The sequence below is a fragment of the Phallusia mammillata genome, chromosome 2, assembly GCF_965637545.1.
Source record: "Phallusia mammillata chromosome 2, kaPhaMamm4.hap1.1, whole genome shotgun sequence".
NCBI lineage: Eukaryota > Metazoa > Chordata > Ascidiacea > Phlebobranchia > Ascidiidae > Phallusia > Phallusia mammillata.
In genome coordinates this window covers 21784493-21803918 of record NC_137253.1, presented here as the reverse complement: position 1 = coordinate 21803918, position 19426 = coordinate 21784493, and the positions used below count along the sequence as shown (strand labels likewise).

At 37.5% G+C, this 19426-nt stretch overlaps 3 protein-coding genes across 3 annotated transcripts; 1 reads left to right on the top strand and 2 right to left on the bottom strand.

The window, feature by feature from the left end:
* Positions 1-458: 458 nt before the first annotated feature.
* LOC145212205 (transcription factor IIIB 90 kDa subunit-like) lies at positions 459-18607 on the bottom strand. Its single transcript, XM_080080246.1, has 17 exons — positions 18474-18607; positions 18224-18409; positions 18079-18153; positions 17843-18016; positions 11797-11828; positions 11672-11744; positions 5229-5472; positions 4628-4791; positions 4486-4542; positions 4320-4376; positions 4124-4258; positions 3885-4057; positions 3599-3670; positions 3153-3335; positions 2944-3090; positions 2710-2827; positions 459-997 (listed from the first exon to the last, which is right to left on the bottom strand). The coding sequence occupies exons 2-17, from the start codon at positions 18402-18404 to the stop codon at positions 963-965; spliced, it is 1920 nt and encodes a 639-aa protein (XP_079936372.1). The 5' UTR covers positions 18405-18409; positions 18474-18607; the 3' UTR covers positions 459-962.
* Positions 5567-9488, bottom strand: LOC145212211 (uncharacterized). The gene is made up of 5 exons (XM_080080253.1): positions 7688-9488; positions 7517-7626; positions 7202-7425; positions 6950-7102; positions 5567-6862 (listed from the first exon to the last, which is right to left on the bottom strand). Exons 1-5 carry the CDS (start codon positions 7848-7850, stop codon positions 6337-6339), a joined length of 1176 nt encoding a protein of 391 aa, XP_079936379.1. The 5' UTR covers positions 7851-9488; the 3' UTR covers positions 5567-6336.
* LOC145212210 (BTB/POZ domain-containing protein 6-B-like) lies at positions 9613-11649 on the top strand. Its single transcript, XM_080080251.1, has 6 exons — positions 9613-9751; positions 9864-10042; positions 10105-10252; positions 10313-10514; positions 10580-10825; positions 10882-11649. Exons 1-6 carry the CDS (start codon positions 9651-9653, stop codon positions 11473-11475), a joined length of 1470 nt encoding a protein of 489 aa, XP_079936377.1. The 5' UTR covers positions 9613-9650; the 3' UTR covers positions 11476-11649.
* Positions 18608-19426: the final 819 nt, after the last annotated feature.

The window sequence follows — 19426 nt, the reverse complement described above, 5'->3', positions numbered from 1 at the left end:
CCGCAAAACTTTGTTGTCAACCATGGTGCTAAATTGCTTTTTCGACATTGGACCCTCAAAAAAAAACAATTGGCAATTTGCACGTTGAATAATTATCGCACGCACAGCTGTTTACTCATTAACGACTGCAAACAAGCGGTTTACGAATTTGCATTTCCCCCGCGAATCATTAGGCATTTTTTCCTGCAGAAACTCCCTTTTTATTTAATTGGTTTAATTTGATCTGTACATATAACGCACTTTTTAACTAGTTTTAATCTTAACTTGATTGCAGCGTCGATGAGACAGAGCGCACGTACACTCTCGCCTTGAGTAAAATCTTTAAGCGCCCGAAAACAAGCAGCCCAAAATTGTAAACGTGACTTGTGTCAGCACCACTGAAAATGGTTTTGAGTCAATTTCAAAACTTTTCCTGGACAAAACTGTTCTGGGCTTGCGAAAAAAATGCAAGTCGTACATGATGTATAGACATATTGTATTGATGCACTGTATCAAGCGATTTACGACAACATGCAGTCACATTAATAGCATGTATAGTATTTTCGTGCGATTTCGCTGTTTTATCGTGCAAATCAGACGAAAAGTTTAGTAACGCACTGAAACAGCACACTTTAGTATCATACATAATCTACTCAATAGTTTCCAAAATTATTCCGCAATCCAGAAACTCTTGCTAAATTAAACTTCATCCGTGTTAACACCTTAAAACAAACATCTTAAAAATAAAATTGTGCATTTAACTTTGGCAACAGTTTTTAAAAAAAAAACATAGTTCAGCTCTTACGACAGTACCACCGTCGCGACAAGCCCACTTGTAGCAACAGACCTACTCACACCATCACTCAACGAAGTGCAACAAAATTAAACACTGCTTGCGACACAACGATTGTCCGAACGTTTGCCAATTGGCGCAGTGCTCGACTTCACTTTTCACGGAAGCCTTCCGTAAAGCCCCATTGTATTCAGTTGTAGATGTCTATAGGGTACCCGCTCATCTCTAAAATTAAACATAAGAGTTCAGTGTTTTTTGTTAATGCACATGAACGATAACATCAGCAGAGTACACGTTCACAGTTTTGGAAAATTTTCAAAGATTACTGGGCATTTAAAAAACGTTAAACATTTACTCTATATCAGGGAAAATAACAAGGACAAGTTAGGCACAAACAGTGCACAATGTTTCGACCCGTAAGGTTTGGTCAGGACAGCTAACGATAAGACATTAGACTAATGGCTATAGCCAGGGTTCCATACAGTCCTTATTTCTAAGATTTGTCCTTATTTTGATGGGCTATATCAGGGGTGGCCAACCGGTCGAAGCCTAAGAGCCATATTTTTTATTGCGTTAACACAAAGAGCCACATTATACACATAAGCAGATATGTTCAATGCCTTGTCCCTTCCTCACACACAGAGACTTGTGCTTAGCCATATTTATTCCAAATGTCGCACACCAACATAATAATGACACAATTGGACTTGTACAGGCCACGGCCAGTCATTTTCAACAATAAATGGTGAGTGCAAACACTGCCTCTCACGCAAAACTCTCATTTCAACGAATCTCACAAACAAAAAGAAATAAATTAAAATATCCTTTTTTCTCATTCTTTTAATAACGTGCGGTGAGATTCATGTCTGGTGAATTGCAAAAATCTTTTTTCACTGCCATTTTGAAGGCTATAACTTGACAAAAATTGTTTACTCAAAAGATTTTCCCCGCTGAAAAACTTTGCGGTATTTTCATCTAATGCGCATGCGCCCCAAACGTAGGCGCCGAGTTTAACAAAAATGCAAAGTGGCGAAACTAAATTCATTGCGACGTTACTAATGCATTTACCACCAACAGTTGCTCAAATCAAACCCAAGACAAACTTCCCATAAAATACGTTCGTCGTAACCCGAAAATGAACGGATTGAGGCACTATTATTTTACTTGGAACACTTTGTTGTAAATATTGCTGTTGCTTTGTGTCTCATTCGCATTGTACGCAACAATAAGCAACCATTCATTGTCCAACAATTGAATATATGCGATCACAATCAAGACATTTGCCACAAAAGGTTGCAGTTTTAAGGCTAGGTTTGTGGCCATACCGATAGTAAGTTTGTTTAAAAGCAAAATTGTTGAAGCTTTACTTTGTACCAGAACGAGTTTGTACCAGATCGCCACACACTAACCAAAATATACACAGTAGGCCCCAAACTTCGACAACGACGTAAGAGCCGCATTTTACCAGGCGAAGAGCCGCAAAGTTCATTGTCCTTATTTCTAAGAAATGTCCTTATTTTTGACTTGAGTCCTTCTTTTGTCTTATTTTCAACAAATACTGGTCAAATCCCTGCTACAAGTAAAAGTAAACCTAGACCTGAGTTGTTGTGTAATGCGTGAAGTATTTTCGACGAACAAGGAGTGTCTGGAACAGATTGTTTCGGCCAAAATATTGCATATGATATGTCATGGCTCGTATAAATGCAATGATTTATTCAAAAACGTTTGTTTTGTTTCGCATAAAAATTTGATTTTTTCGGTTGTCCTTATTTTTGGTTTCAAGTCGATGGCAACCCTGCCTATAGCAGACTGAAAACCTTGCCTCATTAACATCTGTTTAATGGCACAGGTATAAATTGATCCCAGTATATCCTATACTCAAGTTATATAGAATGTAGATGATAAAACACGTATTGGGCATTTCTGCTTAAACCTACTTTGCATAAGCAGACCCGCACTCTCACATATTTCACCATCCTCCTCCGCATCCTCATCCCCTTCTTCCTCGTCTTCTGTTGAAAAGACGGGCGGTTTGAACTCCTCAATAGTTTCCGTCTACAAAAAAATATATAAAAGGCGATAAGTCCACCAAGTCAACCACAGTAAACAAGCTACAAGTTAAACTTTAGATTACTAGTAAAAATGTTTACACAGATGGTAAGTTTACTCACACTAGGCTTGGGCAAGTCATCGCTCCCAAAAGGAATACAAGCCTCGACAGCATTCTTTTTTTTCTTGGCAAAGCTTGGCTGCAGTTCGTGATCTTCAATCACTAGATGTGGTGGATGCATTACTTCAGTTTTATCATCTTCAGTAGCCTAACATAGTAAAATAATCTGGAATATGTAATCGCGGATTTAATTTACATGAACCGCTTTACCTTTCGTAGAGCCTCGTAGTCAATTTTGTTGGAGAGTTTTTGTCGAGATAACAGTTTTTCCAGCGCTTCTCCTGCCGTTCTCGATTCACCGTAATATTCTTTTCGTTTCGTGCGCGCATTACGAAACGGCCTTGCTTTTTTCTTCTGCTCCTCCTGTTTCTTTTGGCGTTTTTCCTCCATTTCCTGAGCACAAAACGCGATTTAATAAAATGAAATGATTGAATGGTCGATCTCACCATATCATTATTTCCTATACGCTATGGTCACACTTTGTGAAAAAGTTATGATTCATCTAGCGAAAAACGTAAGTGAACAAAGTTAATTATGCGCTAACAAGAATGCCACGCTATAGGGCTGGACAGCTTAACACATCAACCGCCAATACACTGAATGCAAAATATATGCCTACAAAGCGGTTAATAGGCGTAATTTTTCGCCAAACCAACCTTGACAAATCCGCCAAATTCCTGAACCCAGATTTTCGACTTGATCTCACTTTCTCGAGGCGTCAAGAGAAGCTGGAAATTACAAAAAAATAGGATGTAAAAAACAGTTTCCCATCACATAAAAAAAATTTGCGAATCCGACAGGCAGTTAATGCTAGCATCAGCACTTAGGTTCTCAGAACGACCAAAACGTAAACGACCACATTGATATGAAATCTGGCAAATTTTACAAACCGTATCGTACAAACAGTTTTAATACTAAATTATATCATTGTTTTCTGTTCACCCTGTCTATTTCTTCGTCGTCGATTCCGTCCAGGTCAAGTTCTCCATCCTCCGATTTTTTCCTTTTCCTACAGTCTTTACTCGGCGTGGAAAGACTTTCTTTTACGCTTTGGTTTAAACCTAGACTGGCAACAGTCGGACCTAGGCCGTTGGGATAAGGTGCTGTTGGGCCATCTAAAATGTAAAAAGTCAACATAGTTTCAAAACAATTCGGCAAGGCATCGACCAGCGTAAAATTACTTTTTGGACGGTTCGACGATCTGTTTGGTGTCAAAAAGGTTTCGGCAAGAACCTGTGGGTTTTCTGAGTGCACAAAACTGGCTGAAATTTTCAAGTCAGGGTCCTCGGGTTCAGCAGGTTCATCGTACAAACCATCTGAAACACAGATACATTAAAATTATGTTTGAAAAGGAACTATATTACGTCAATGACTTACTCTCAGTGATGCAGGGTTTGGCCAATGAGCTGGAAGGTTTGCCTGCTACTGGGGAATCTTTTTAATAAAATCAACACGGTAAACGATTAAAGTCTTAAAATGAACAACAACACTTAGATAGAACTTACTAAATTTACACAAAAGTATGTTAAAACTTTTTGACTACCTGGTCTCCCTTGAGCCAATTTGTCATCAATAGCATGGGACAACTTCCCAATTTCCGCTGTGAGAAACACAACAAAAAAGTGATTTATAGTTAATAGCATTTGAAGTTTGATGAATAATTAACTATGTCCTAAATCACACACTTTCTATATAAGTCATTCCTCCAGCTTGGGTTTCAAGTTGTTGAATTTTCGTCTTTATTCTTCCATTATAAAAAGCGGGAGGATCGTGCTCTGCTTCAAGATCGATGTTCATAAACTCGTTGATCGTCAGCTGAGAAGACGGGGTTGATTCGAACTCTGTCAACCTAATTACAACAGTGGGCTATCAGTACCTATAGGGTTCCACATATACATGAAAAGCTTAAGTTCTTTCCTTTCAGCCCTGTGTCTTTCAGTCAATTTTAATTTTTAACTAAATTTTTTCAAATATGTCAAATTTATTTTTACAAGTTTATTTGGTACAATTTTAACTGTTTAAAACATTATGCAGATTTGGAATTTTTAAGCTTGTTAGCAAAAAATAGTTGACCAATCGTAAGTAGGCGTAATTCATGCTACGAAACTCCACCGGTGTTAAAAAAATGAACTTCAATCGCAATCCGGTAGGTTTTAACTGTACAATAGGCTTTTTTTGAACGTTCATAAGTCATGCTTTCCAGTATTAACAAGAATGCTTGTTTGGTACATTCACGAAAAAAGTTTCAAAAAATTGCTTAGCAGCAAAAAATGTCAGCTTTGTTACCTTTTGCGGATGGTCTCATGTCCGATCTTCACTACTTTAACGATGTCGTTCAGGTCACAGTTAAAGCCATGAAGGCGGGCAGCCACCAGTAGGGCGGCGCCACAGAGCCCGGAGGGTCGTCGACCAGTGTGCAGCCAATCTCGTTTCATTCGTGACACGAGTCGCAATGCCGTGACAGTGACGTCATTCGTCTTTTCGCCAAAATCGAGTCGGTGTGCGAACCGTGTAATGTACATACATGGGTCTGGAGAAAAAGGTGAAATGTGTAAATGAAACAAGTATATTCGGTAGAGGCGCTGTTATGCTGTTAAGTCAGAATACTAACGAAAGCCAACAAGGCGGATCAAAAATTTATTGCATTATATTTGTACGCAAACATATTTAAAAGCAGGTGTATCAAACCACTCGTGTATATATTACAACTTGCACAGTTCAAACAAGTTGCGTACTTTCGTGAAAAAGGAAACAAAAGATTAGTGCAATATGTGGTGCGAAGCTCAAAATCTAAAAAAGCGAACAGAAAACCATAAACATTAGTTCATACACTGAACTGCTAATCAAACGTTTAAAACATACGAACATCCTAAAAATCACGTGTCACTCACTGGTAATGATATTAAAGCACGTGACCTTCATGAATTGCAGCCTGGAATAAAACACACACTTCTTTGTTTAATCAAAACTACATCCGGTTTACTGTAATGTTAGGTATCAAAGCAAAGTTTTTTTATTGGCCTGTTTATACCACAGTTCGCAATTCCAGACATTTGGTTGATAACGACGCCATGAATGGCCTGGATCGCGTATCACCAGCTCGTATCGCGTTTCGTGTCAACTCGCGCTTAGAAATACCGTATGGTAATTGTTCTCCTTGGTCTGGTCCTTGTTTTCAATGAAAACATTCACTGTTACAGGTGGTGTTTTGGTGTAAATCCATGTACTGTGGAACGGTGGATTGGTGATGCGTTGCTTTTGCTTGTGATAAAAACGCAAACAGATCGAAATACAACCTTCCGTAATTACATCTTATAGATGAAGTAAACAATATAATTCTAAATAGCTACAGCGCTTACAACAATTAGATATCGTAAGCCTACGCCTCTGGTTGCTACGTGCAAGTTCCATCCTCTGCTTCTGTGAGAAAAGTCACATTTCTTTGCTTTTGACTTAATGCAGCGGTATCCGATTTAACAGACAGATTATCAGCACTCGGTTTCGGCTTGGGCGATGATGGCTCGACGCCGGCTGAACGATCAGTCGGCGTGAGAACATCAAACCGTGTCAAATCGTCATCCTCGTTGTCCGATGTGGCTCGGTCTTCCTTAGTGTTTCCCGAGCTGGCCTTTTCCGTTCCGTCCTGCGATACCACATCACCCACTGAAAGATCATCAGCAGTTGGAATCACCGTCTTTTGGCCATTTTGTTGCTCCAAATCGTAGTTAATGTCATCGTCATCATCTGGACCGCGGGGTGTAGAATGTGGTCCGCTGACAACTGAGGATCGTTTATCGGAGTAGGCGGAAAAGGGAATTTTAATCCCCTGCGAAATTGCTAAAGATCTCAAACGACCCAGTTCCTCCTCGGTGACTGCGTACTTGTCGTGAATTTTGGATGAAGATCCGTGCATGTAATACCTATGGGGAAAATTGGTTATCTCAATTGTGCTTAACGTTACAATTCAAATAAAAGTGTCGGTTGAAAGTATGACAAAAAGTTCTTACATTCGGTCCATTCTGTGTGAAGACATCTGTGCTTGTCGCTTTCGTTCTCGAGTCAATTGCAAATGTTCATATTCTCTCTGCAGTCTTGCGGACTGTTCACTGGTTGTGTTGCCCGAACGCGTCCGCACAGTCGTATGACCAATGCTCGATGCCCTACATAAACTTATCATTTACACAAAAAATATCGGACTTTGTATGAAACTTGCAGATTTGATACAAAATATAAAACATAAGCCTAATTTAATTACTAACTTGGCACTATGTGAAGCGACCCAGGAGCGGTTAGTTATCGCAGCAGCACGCACTCCACGTGCTGAAGGAGTACGGGATCGAAACTCTTGGATCTCTTTCTTGTAAATTCCGGAAACTGGCACCTCGCGCACTTTGGTTGTCGCGCTAAACGTATTGGCTCTCGACGATGCTTTCATGTTAAATTCATCTGTGTTTTGCGGGAGTGAGGGACGCTTGCCACTCTCCTGCATAAAATAACAAGTGTTGTTGTTTATTGTTTCCCTGATTTTATGATCAGGCATGTGAGTTTTTGTAAAATAAAAATAAGGTGCTTACACTTTGTACAGAGCTCGCCAGTTGACACTGCCAATGTTCAGTTGGAGATGGATTCCAGTAGGTGGACGCCGCCGGATAAGAACTTCCTTCATATTTTTTACCTAGATAGCCTGCTCAGAAGATAAAAAAAGAAAGCACACAAAATAAATTGCAAAACAAAACTTGACTTACCTGTAGTTTTAGGCCGCTTTTGGGTCAATTGACCAAGCGCACCAGACTTTAGGTTGATTTTGTTCTTGTAAACGTGTTGAATAATCATTCTTTCATAAGCTGGTTGCAAAAATCGGTGATACACGGAATGTGTCGGTGCAAGGTGTCGCGTGCTGCTATCCATTTTGTTTCACAAATCTACTACCAAGCTCTTAATGTCACGTTAAATGCTTTCCTAAGCAAACACAGTATTTACAGTTCGAACCAAGGTCTGAATTTAACAAAGGTAGAATAGAAAATCGCTGCACTGTAAGCCTGATTGTTGCCGCGATGTTTAATTTATACACTATTTTCCCTGGTTGTCCACACAATTGAAATTGGCATAGATTTTACCAACCAACGCGCACAATGGCTCCTAACAAAATACTTGATCTGTTGAAATAGCACTTGACAAAGGTTGTAACGAGACAAATCGTGACTAACAATGAACGTCGCTACTGCTGATAAAGTTCTGTCGAGATGCTAAACTAAGTGCACGTATTGTCAATCTGAATGTTCTGATCTCATTAAATTCCCTTGCTAAGACCCTTTCTCAAGACAAGCGAATTAACTAAATGAGCCTCGTTCTGAATGCTAATCTGCGAAGTGTGCGAGGATAAGTTACGCGTCAGAACAATAAGACTCGCACGTCGAGTGGCTTGTTACCGAGCTCCACTTTCACCCTAAAATGTTTGGGAAGTGCGCCCACATTCGTTTGCGGCAAATCTGCTTGGGACTCTTTTGCGCCGCGGTGCAGTTAACACCGTGTATATAATTGCACCAAAACACAAGTGTTGTAAGTTTAAAACACTTGGTATCGTAAATTTGTTATGCACCTAGCAAGCTGCGTTGTGTTCGTTGACACTTTTCTTGAAGTATGTGTGTGCATTCGTAGCAAGCTGCGTTGTGTTCGTTTAAACTTTTCTTGAAGTATGTGTGTGCATTCGTAAGTTATGAGGGAGTAAGGTCAACGCTTGCACGTCCCGCGAGAACGGGTGGCAGCGGTGCGCCACACCAGGGCTCATGAGTCTGAGGGGCCACAAATATCAAAAGTATTGATTGGGTACTTCAAGAAAGATAATAATTTTTAAAACCCAGATAATTTTTCGCATCAGCACATATTTTCTCTATAACTTGCAAGCGATGTATCATACCACTTCGTCGTTTTATATGTGTTCATTATATTAATCGCAAACTATTTTATTGCAAGTCAATGACGTCACGACGTGTCAACAAGTCACTTCCGAAATGTGTTTAATACAACTTAAAAACATGTTTGCACAACTAATTTTTGTCATTGGCAGATTTTTAAGAATGTAGCAGTGGTCTGTAGTGGCTTTTGGGTGCTTTCTATTGTTGTAAAGTTTTTCACAATTATTTGTGAGATTGCACAAACATATGATCACAACGTTTTAGGTACAACACGCAAAGAATTTAAAACTGGTGAAAAAGTTCAACATTTCCTTCTTAACAAGCAAATTTTGTAAAATTACTGAATGAAACTAAAATTAAATCAAAATATTTGAGGCTAAATGTTAACACCAAAGGTAACGTACACAACATTCATATTTTACACGCTTCAATAAAATAAAACCGAACAACAACTGTACGGTACCTTGCAAAGTGTGAAATACAGTTGTTATTGCGAACTAATAACGCAAAAAAATTATAATTTGTGTAGACGGCGATATGCCTATTGCCTAATCAGTCACACTCACACACAGTTGTTTTGTTTTTTAGCGATGTTGTGTTCAGACAATTTGGACTATTTATTTGAGCAGTGGATAAAATTGAACGTTTTTATTACACCTTACCCACTAACTGCTACCCCCACCCGGTATAAATGGGCGGTTTAATTACGTTAAATGCCTAATTATTTTGACATACGTAACACTAACAGCAGGTTTTGCCACAGATACTGTTTTGTAACTGATTCTGATTGATTATGGACGAAGTTATTGACGATGAAAACATGGAAAGCAGAGGGAATTCTGAGAATCTTTCCCCTCAACTTCAAAATCTGTCAGTCAATCCAAATTTTAACAGGTAACTTGTTACAGTCATTTTCTTTTGAGCATCAAAACATTTTAGAAGATTGATTTAAACATTGGAACTGGGCTTAATTACTGCCGTTGTATTGTTTTTATTTTATTTTTAGTGTCAGCTCAGTAAGTACTGCAGTAAAGAGAAAAACATCAACCAAACAAGATAAAAAGAGCAGTCATTCACCAGGGGGGACAGAATGGCAAGTTCCAAAGTCAACAATCCGAGAAAGGAATGCTGTAATGTTTAACAACAAGCTGTTAAGTGATGTAAAATTTTTAGTTGGATCAAGTGGTAAGTTGAACCGTGGAAAATCCTTGGAGACAATACTAAACATTTACATTTGTGCACTGCAGATTCTGCCATGTGCATTCCAGCACACAAATATGTTTTGGCAATTGGAAGCTCAGTTTTCTTTGCAATGTTTAATGGGAATCTAGCAGAAAACAAAGAAAAGATAGTCATCCCAGATGTGGATCCATCGGCATTCCTTAACCTCTTAAGGTAAGTACACAGTTAGAAAATTGTGTAACTTGGACATAAACATTGTTTTGACTCTTCTAGATATCTGTATTCTGATGAAGTCTGTATAGAAGCTGAAAGTGTTCTGGCAACCCTTTATGCTGCTAAGAAGTACATTGTACCATACCTGGCCCATGCTTGTGTGCAATTTCTCGAAACAAGCTTAAGTTTTAAAAATGCCTGCATTTTACTGTCTCAGAGCCGTTTGTTCGAGGAAAAAGATCTTACCCAGAGATGCTGGGAGGTATATTTACTTACAAGAAAGAATGGTCTGTAATCGTTAATATTGAATTTTCCCATCTTTTTCAGGTGATTGATGCACAGGCAGAGCTAGCATTAGAAGCAGATGACTTTACTGATATTGATGTCAACACTTTGAAATTAATCCTCTCGAGGGAAACACTCAATGTCCGTGAAACTGCCGTGTTTAATGCGGCTAACAAATGGGCTACAGCAGAATGTAAAAGACAGAACCTCAATCCAAACACCATCAACAAAAGGAAGGTTTTGGGAGATGGACTTTTTCTGATTAGAATTCCAACTATGTCACTACAGGTCAGTCTTACTATAAGATATCTTCTAAACCTTGTTTCATGACTATTTTGCTTCAGGAATTTGCTGACGGTCCAGCTGATTCTGACATGTTGACTAAGGAGGAAATAATTGACATATTCTTTTGGTATTCTGCCTCAAATAAACCGAAACTTTCCTTTCTGACAAAGCCACGTAAGGGCCTTGTTCCCCACAGTTGCCATCGTTTTCAATCCTCAGCATACAGAAGCAATCAATGGAGATACAGAGGAAGGTGCGACTCCATATGCTTCATGGCAGAAAAACGGATATTTATTGCTGGCTATGGATTATATGGGTCCAGTACTGGAGCAGCAAATTATGTTGCTCATATCAAACTTACCCACAACAGTGTTGTATTAGCAGAGGAAAGAGTGGAATTCTTCTCCGACGGTTGCAGTAAAACATTTCCTGTTTGGTTCAGACATCCAGTTCAGTGTGAACCAGGCATATTTTACACAGCCTCAGCTGTTCTAGATGGAAATGAACTTAGCTACTTTGGCCAAGAAGGCCTTGCTGAAGTTGTTTGCGATGGAATTACCATTCAGTTTCAATGCTCAATTGATAGTACCAATGGCACTGGTGTTCAAGGTGGCCAAATTCCTGAGCTCATCTTTTATCATGGTGAATCCTAGTTTGCTTTTTTTACATTCCTAATTTGTTGCAGTTTGATGTTTACTGACTTTCTTACTGAACATCCTTCATATGTTTATATTTTGGTAATTGCACATCACTGTTTTTGTGGGTTTTAATATTGTGCAAAAATACCTTTTTAAAAATTTGTAATAAAAGGCTGCTGCTTTATAAAATCAGTATGTAAAAAATTCTTACCTAGCACTGGTAAGTTGATGTGAAGTTCCTTTGCCAAAAGTAGAAAGACTTTTCCAAGTGTAAAAACATTAACCTAAAAAACAAAAAGATAAAAAAGACATTTTGAAAAGGATTACAGGACTTACTTGTGTAATATCACTGAAGTCCAACAATAAATCTATCAAAAAGCAGTTAAGAAATGTATATTTACTTCTGATGTAAAAAAATTGTACTGAACATTGCTTGATAAAGTTAGCAACCACATGTTTGCAAAAAAGGACCAAGGTTTTGGTTGACTCAAACATTTTTGCTGATCCTGATTTTTCATTTTTTTTTGTCATTTTTCTAGGACAGTGGTTCTCAAACTTTTTTGAGCAGGACCCAAATCTTGGGTGTATTTATAAAAGTGTATTATTTTCCTTGTAAGAACTAGAAGAGTGGCTTTCTGATATACTTCCATTTTATATATTCTAAACGATATTTACCAATTTACTATACACATCATTTGATCTACACATATGATTGTTTTTGTAAACAAAAACTAATGGGTCCCCACACGCGCGTTTGTGCGGATTTACAGTAAACAAATGTTGCGGTGATTTTTAGATTCTTAAGGACAAATTTTTAGAAAGCATTAACCCAACAACAACAAAAATTGTTCGTATTCTTTTTGCATTTTTTTTGTCATGTAATTACAAAAACATTAAAAAAACGTAACAAAGACTTAAATCTAATCTCTTGCTTTGACCCTGATATAGTCCTCCAAGGTCGGGTTTTGAACACAATTTTTTTAGAAAGCTGTAACAGTTGTTTTGCAGAGATTTTAAATTAAAAAGCAACTTGCTACAAGTGTATACATAACAAATTGTTTTTCATTTAACTTTGTTTTGCAAAACGAGTACCATTGACCTGTAGTAACCTCTCAGGGTGCACACGCCAAACGACTGTTTGACCTTTTGACACCGTTTTCAAAAGCTCGCCGTCATTCGTGTTCAACAATACTGTTAAGCCTATTTTATACATGCCTTGAGTATTGACTCCTAAATTAAATGTCAAAAAAACGCTAAGTTATGAAGAAAGTTCTGAGCTGTATTTGTAATACCGACTAGTTGACCTTAAGTAACCCGTGATCATGCGGCGGCCAACCTGACAACGAGCATTTAAAAAAATATTTATTTGGCAATAAAGTCAAGTTAATTTTTTCATCTTAACTTTGATTAACAAAGTTTTTCTTGACATATACAAAACCGAAGCATGGTTATTAGGTTTAAATCACGTCATAGGTGTAAAACCTTCGCCAAAACTAAAAATGTGAGTGATAACTTAATAAAACGAAATAGCATTGCTGTGCAAAACAGCTGATTGCTAATCACTGAAACGACGTCTCGTAAAACATATGTCCGACGTCAAGCTGAGCCCTCCCGCTATCGTAAACCAGTGAGTTACTCTCTTGGTACTTCTGCCTACAGTGTCTTTCTTGACCAAACGAGCGTTAGACACATTTACGTTTCGGGGGCCTGTGGGTGAACCTCTGGGTCATACGGGGTCAAAATTAACATGGACCATCTTTAGACCAATATCTGTAATGTGTGTAAATTTGAAAAAGTTTGAACCATTCTTTCTTGACCAAAACGTGGGAACAATAGCCGCGCTAAAAATTTCACGTTTTGGGGGGCTGTGGGTGAACCGAGGGATCAAACGGGGTCAAAATTTACATGGACCATCTTTAGACCAATATCTACAATGTGTGTAAATTTGAAAAAGATTGAACCATTCTTTGTTGACCAAAACGTGGGAACAAATCTGCGTTAGAAAGAAAAAAAGAAAAAAAGAAAAAAAGAAAAAAGAAAAAAAGAAAAAAAGAAAAAAAAAATATAGACAAAAACAATATGTGTCCCCTTCAGGGAAGGGGACCCATAATAACTACTCATCCTTGAATGCTAACTGTTACATCTCCACGTTCAGTTTCGCATGGTTAGTCCTATTATTTCCCGTCCTATGACGTTACAATTGCCATGTGCATAACAGTAAAATTGGAAGGCTATTGTCGGTATGTTGTAATGATTGGTTCAATTTACTGTACAACTTGGTCAATTGAGGCTGTAGTTGGCTATGGCTGTACAACAGCTGGCTGTCATCAAAACTGTCAGAAAACAACTTATGATACAATACTCCAGGTTACTGAGATGAAGCCAAATAAAATGCTTATAATGTAAGAATTCAGTCATGATGGACGAAAACAAAAACTTTAAAAATGAAATAAAAAAAGATCATTTGGGCAGAATTAAATCTCCATAACGCGACCCATTTTTTGACCCTGTGCGACCCATACTTTGAGAACCACTGTTCTAGGATGTACAGTAAAACCCAGGTAAACCAGACTTGATTTATGCAGATGTTGACTTAAGTCAGGTAAAACTTAGGTACAAATGACTTGTAATGCATTCCTTAAAAAAACGCTTTGGTTAATCCATATTATTTAAGTAACAATAGCAAAGTTGCACATTAAACCAGCATTGAGGTGGTTTATAACAAGTTAACAACTGATTGTTGCCTACTTGTTACACTCCACCTTAGCCAAATCTGTTTTATTTGTTGCATAATATTAGGTAGTTTCTGATTCCAATTAAGGTGATTAAAACTGATCAACCACTGTCTAGATGAGTAAGAATCAAATAATCAATGTCTAACAAATCTATGCTTTGACTTAGTTCTGACAAGACCGGAAATCTTTATGTACACAAAGATATAAATGACCTTATTCGCTAAATTTTAATATTCCGAATTTCTTTAGGAGAAATATCAGCAAAACTAGCAGTATTTAAAAAAAATAAAATTTTTTAACAGTTAGTGCAGGCATATGTCCATTGCTTTATAATTCGCATTATTGACACAACACTCATAAACTGACGCAATAATATTGATGACTAGAAAGGGTGGCTTTCCTATATATTTCCATTTCATATATTTTATATTACATTTAATCTTATTTACTATACAAACCATTGCACCTACACACACAATTGTTTGTGCAAGCAAAAACTAATGGGTCCCCGCATACAAGTTTATGTGAATTTGGCTATGGTAAAACGATGCTGCTATTAATATGAAGGGGACACATATTGTTTTTGTCCTTGTGAGTTCCTTGTTTGCTGTTCAAAGTTTTAGCTTGCCAGAAGCGATTGGTTGGTTTACAGTCGGTTGGATTTGGCCACATCTGGCAACATGTTGTCAAGTGAAGCACATGAGGTCAAAGTTACTATATGCATGGGATGGTCCCCATCACAAGAGGTTTCTGCAGCTCTACATACACACATTGCAACTGTGCCAATTTTTTTTTTTAATTGTGCCAATCAAGAAACTAGAAAGGCGGCTTTCTGATATACTTCCACTTTATATATTCTATACGATATTTACCAATTTACTATACACATCCTTTGATCTACATATATGATTGCTTTTGCAAGCAAAAACGAATGGGTCCCCATGCGCGTTTGTGCGGATTTAACATCCTGGTTATTTTTAAATTCTTAAGAAAAAAACTAACCAACTTTAGCAATAACCCAGCTTTCAGTTTTGTCCATATTCTTTTTGCATCATTATTGTCATATAATTACAAAAAAAAACAGTAAATAAGAACAGGAAAAATACTTTAAATTTAATCGCATGCTTTGACCTTGATATTGTCGTTCAAGGTCAGTTTTTAAACACAATTTTCCACAACTGAAAATGTGCTTGATACTTTATAAAACGACATAGCATAGCTGCTCAAAAAACAGCTGATTTCTAATCACCAACACGACTGTCTTGTAAAACGTCCGTCCGGACGTCAAGCTGAGCACTCCCGCTGCATTCACCCGCCTTAATCGTAAATAAGTGAATTACTCCCTTGAGAGTTGAGACTTCTATCTGACTGACAGTGTACACATATTATGGGCTGTAAAAGTAACTATTTGGCCAATTAAGGCAAAATTTTAAATACTAAACGAATAATCTACTGCAAACAATTGTTTAACATTTCAGCACATTAGGGCTTGTATTTTTGGCCTAAAACTTATTATTTTTAGGTTTAAGGGGTAAAATGGGTGAATCCAATAAAAAGTTACCAAATTCTTTAGAATACCTTACATTGCACCAACCACAAAGCATGAAACTCTCAGATTATGTACTTTAGTCAGTACAGCCGTTTTAATTTTTTTCGTTTTGGGGGCCTGTGGGTGAACTGCTCTGTCGTTTGGGGTCAAACTTCAGGAGGATCAAATTTGGATTAATAACTAACATCTGTCCAAATTTGAATAAATTTAAAGCACTCTTTCTTGACCAAACGTATTTAACAAACCAGCGTTAAACAGAAATGAATATTTGGGGGTTTAAGGGGTCAAAATGAGTGAATCGAAAAAAAAGATAAAAAATTCTTTGAAATATCTTATATTGCACCAAACAACAAAGCATATCACTCAGAGATGCTGTACTTTAGTCAGTACAGCCGCTTAAAAAAAAACGTTTTGGGGGCCTGCGGGTGAACCGCTGGGTCATTCGGGGTCACACTTCAGGAGGATCAAATTTGGATTAATAACTAACATTTGTTCCAATTTGAATAAATTTAAAGCACTCTTTCTTGACCAAACGTGTATAACAAACCAGCGTTAGACAGAAAAAAAATACGGACAAAAACAATATGTGTCCCCTTCATAGAAGGGGACCCATAATGACTGAATTAACAAATTATTTTGTAATTGTTTTTCGGGGTTTAAAAATATTGCATCATAGTAATGAGTTGAGTAGAAAATAATTGGCCCTGCATTAAACTGCCACAATCGCTAATCAGACTTCTGTGCTGTAGTATAGCAGTAACATTTTGTCAATGTTTAACACACATTCAAATTTTCGAGGCTGTAAAAGTAACTATTTGGATTTAGTCAAAATTTTTGAAAATATACTTAAGGAAAAACCCACTACAAACAACTGATAAAAATTTCAGCCTATTAGGAAATGTATTTCTGACCTAAAAGGTAAACCTAAAAAATAATTAATTTAAAATTTCACCTTTTGAGAGCCTGTGGGTTAATGGGTTTCACACTTCAGGAGGATGAAATTTGGATAACTAACAAGTGTGTAAATTTTAGTGATGGGACGATACCAGGTTTTGAAGCGAGTACCGATACCGAGTACCACGTGTATATACCTTCGATACCAAGTACCGAGTACTTAAGTACAGTGTTGAACTTAGTTGTATATCACTGGCTAATTTATCTGCCATGATCGAGGTACAGGCGTGCACACACACATGCAGAAAAATGTAATCTCCGTATGATAGAGAAAAAGATATACATAAACTGGCAAAACTTTTTTCCAATTTTGTGCTGTCCGAAGCAAATATTGGCATAAAGTTACCCTATTCTTATGTTATAAACCGACCTTCGGTACTCGCACGTTGGTATCGAAAACTGAGGCAAAATATTTCGATACCGAGTACGAGTATCGATACCACTGAAATCGTTCGATACCATCGATACCGAGTACCAAGTACCGGGTACCCGTCCCATCACTAGTAAATTTAAATAAGTTTGAAGCAATCGTTCTTAACCAGACGTTTGGAACAAACCAGCGTTAGACCACAAAAGGAAATAAAAAAAAAATATATGTACAAAAACAATATGTGTCCCCTTCAGGGAAGGGGCCCATAACAAGCAGGGCAATCTCACAGAAACACCACTGTGACCTTTAGTAACACTGACTCAAGCAGTATTCCCTTTGTATACCATTCTTCATTTGTATACCCTAGTTTTGATGTAGTATACACTTGGGCACACCGTATACCCAGTTGAAGAGCACTAGACTTTAGAAAGTGAAAGCCTTTAAACAAACCAACATTGAGTAAACTGGATCTTTGCCTAATTTTGATAGATTTTTTAGTCCAATCATTTACCCACAGTTTGTAGTATTTAAACTAGGATTGATCAGTCAGAATCACATTTTCTATGATTGAAGCATATAAATTCTACGAATTTGAGTTGTACAACTCCTAGGAATTTGAATCAAAATCTACAAGTCAGATGAAATGTCCAATTTACACTTTTCAAAATTTTACTTACGTTAATAAAGTGAAATGCAATCAATGACCTATAATATTGCAGTGTTACAAATCTCTAGAATATATGTAGTTGTGGGTTATAACATACAAAAGGATACGAGGTGTTCCCTCAGTCCTACAAGTCATGTAAAGGCATGCAGCAACGATGTGACTGATTCTTCTCCCCCGGGAAAGCCTTTTGCTGATTGCCATTTTGAAGAAATTGTAAGCAGTGTCAATACAATGTTTGTTCAATTTTAGCAGTGCAGCAAGGTCGCGAATGCTTTGTTTTCCTAAATTAAACACATAAATTGCAGCTTTTCTTAACTACGCAAGTGTTGGACAATTTTTTTACCTTTGTCAAGGGTTACTTGTCTTGATTCCTTCCCAAGTCCATATTGGAATCCATTTAAGTATGGTTTATAGCTCCCTGTGGTACCCCAGAGGTTTTTATACAACTAAATATATGTGTATGTATTATATATATATGTATTATATACCTTCCGATGACACAAACTGTCCAACAACCGATGAAGAACCATCAGCATTTTCTTGGATGGTTACTTCTGAAACTATTGAGTTTTCCTCTAGAACTGAGCCACAGTTTTTACATACTATATCTCCTCGCGATGGGTCGACGTCCAAATCACTCGATTTGCAATGGGGGCATGTTTTTGACATGGTATCTACAAATGTAAGTTGCAAGTGTCAGAAATGTTTCAAACTAGTTTCCGAATTAAACCAACTTACCTTCGGCCTTCGCTGCGTGTCAAGATTCGAACCCACCGCTCAAGTTTTTCGCGCAGTTAACAAAGCCAATGTGCCACCTGGTTGTGTGACGAGACATGGGAAAAAGAATGGTAAATTGTCAGAAATTGCCGATATGCTTGGGTAACCAACCGCATCGTATATCACGTGATATAAAATCCCCAACAGTTAGTTGCGTGTTTATGTAATTTTCACACCACCGTCATTTCGCCGAAATGAGAATTCGAGTTTTTTTGGGGAAATGTATGTGATTTATCTGTTTACCATATACATGTTTCAAAATGTTTTTTTTTGTTTTTTTTTTTCGACAATGAGGCGGCATTCCGATAACTGAAAATTTAACGAAATGTTTATTTGGAAAAAAAATGCGTTTTATTTGTTGGGGACAAATTTATTTAAGTTTAAAACCTTATGGCCATGCTTTTTAGCTGAATTTATTTTATCTTTAACTTTTAAGTGGCTAATCAGGAACACTAAAGTAAAACTTATTTGTATTACGAATTCTACCTTAAAGTTTGCAACTTTAACTAGGACTTTCCAACCACGCCCAGGAGGCAGTCCTTGCGGTGGTCGTTCGGTTTTTTGTTAACCCAGGACCTTTGCCAATAGCCGTATTTTACCTGGGCCTAGAGTTTATTAGGTTTTGTATGGAGATCTGCAGTTTTTTATTTCGTAGTTGACTATTGTTTTTTTTCAAAAGTATTACAGGATGAGGAGAAATTGGCAGTAGCAACGTCGTACGACGTTTCATCGCGGGTAGCCTGGTAGTAAATTATAGACTCACGGTTTACAACTATATCCAAAAATTCGAGCAAATTGTAATTAGTTTTGTTAACAACGGAATTCAACAAGCTTTGTTTCAAAATTAAATTTGGTTTTAATTCTAATCCCACTCTTGAAGAACTAACAATTTGGCCGTCTGAAAATTGGCGGTT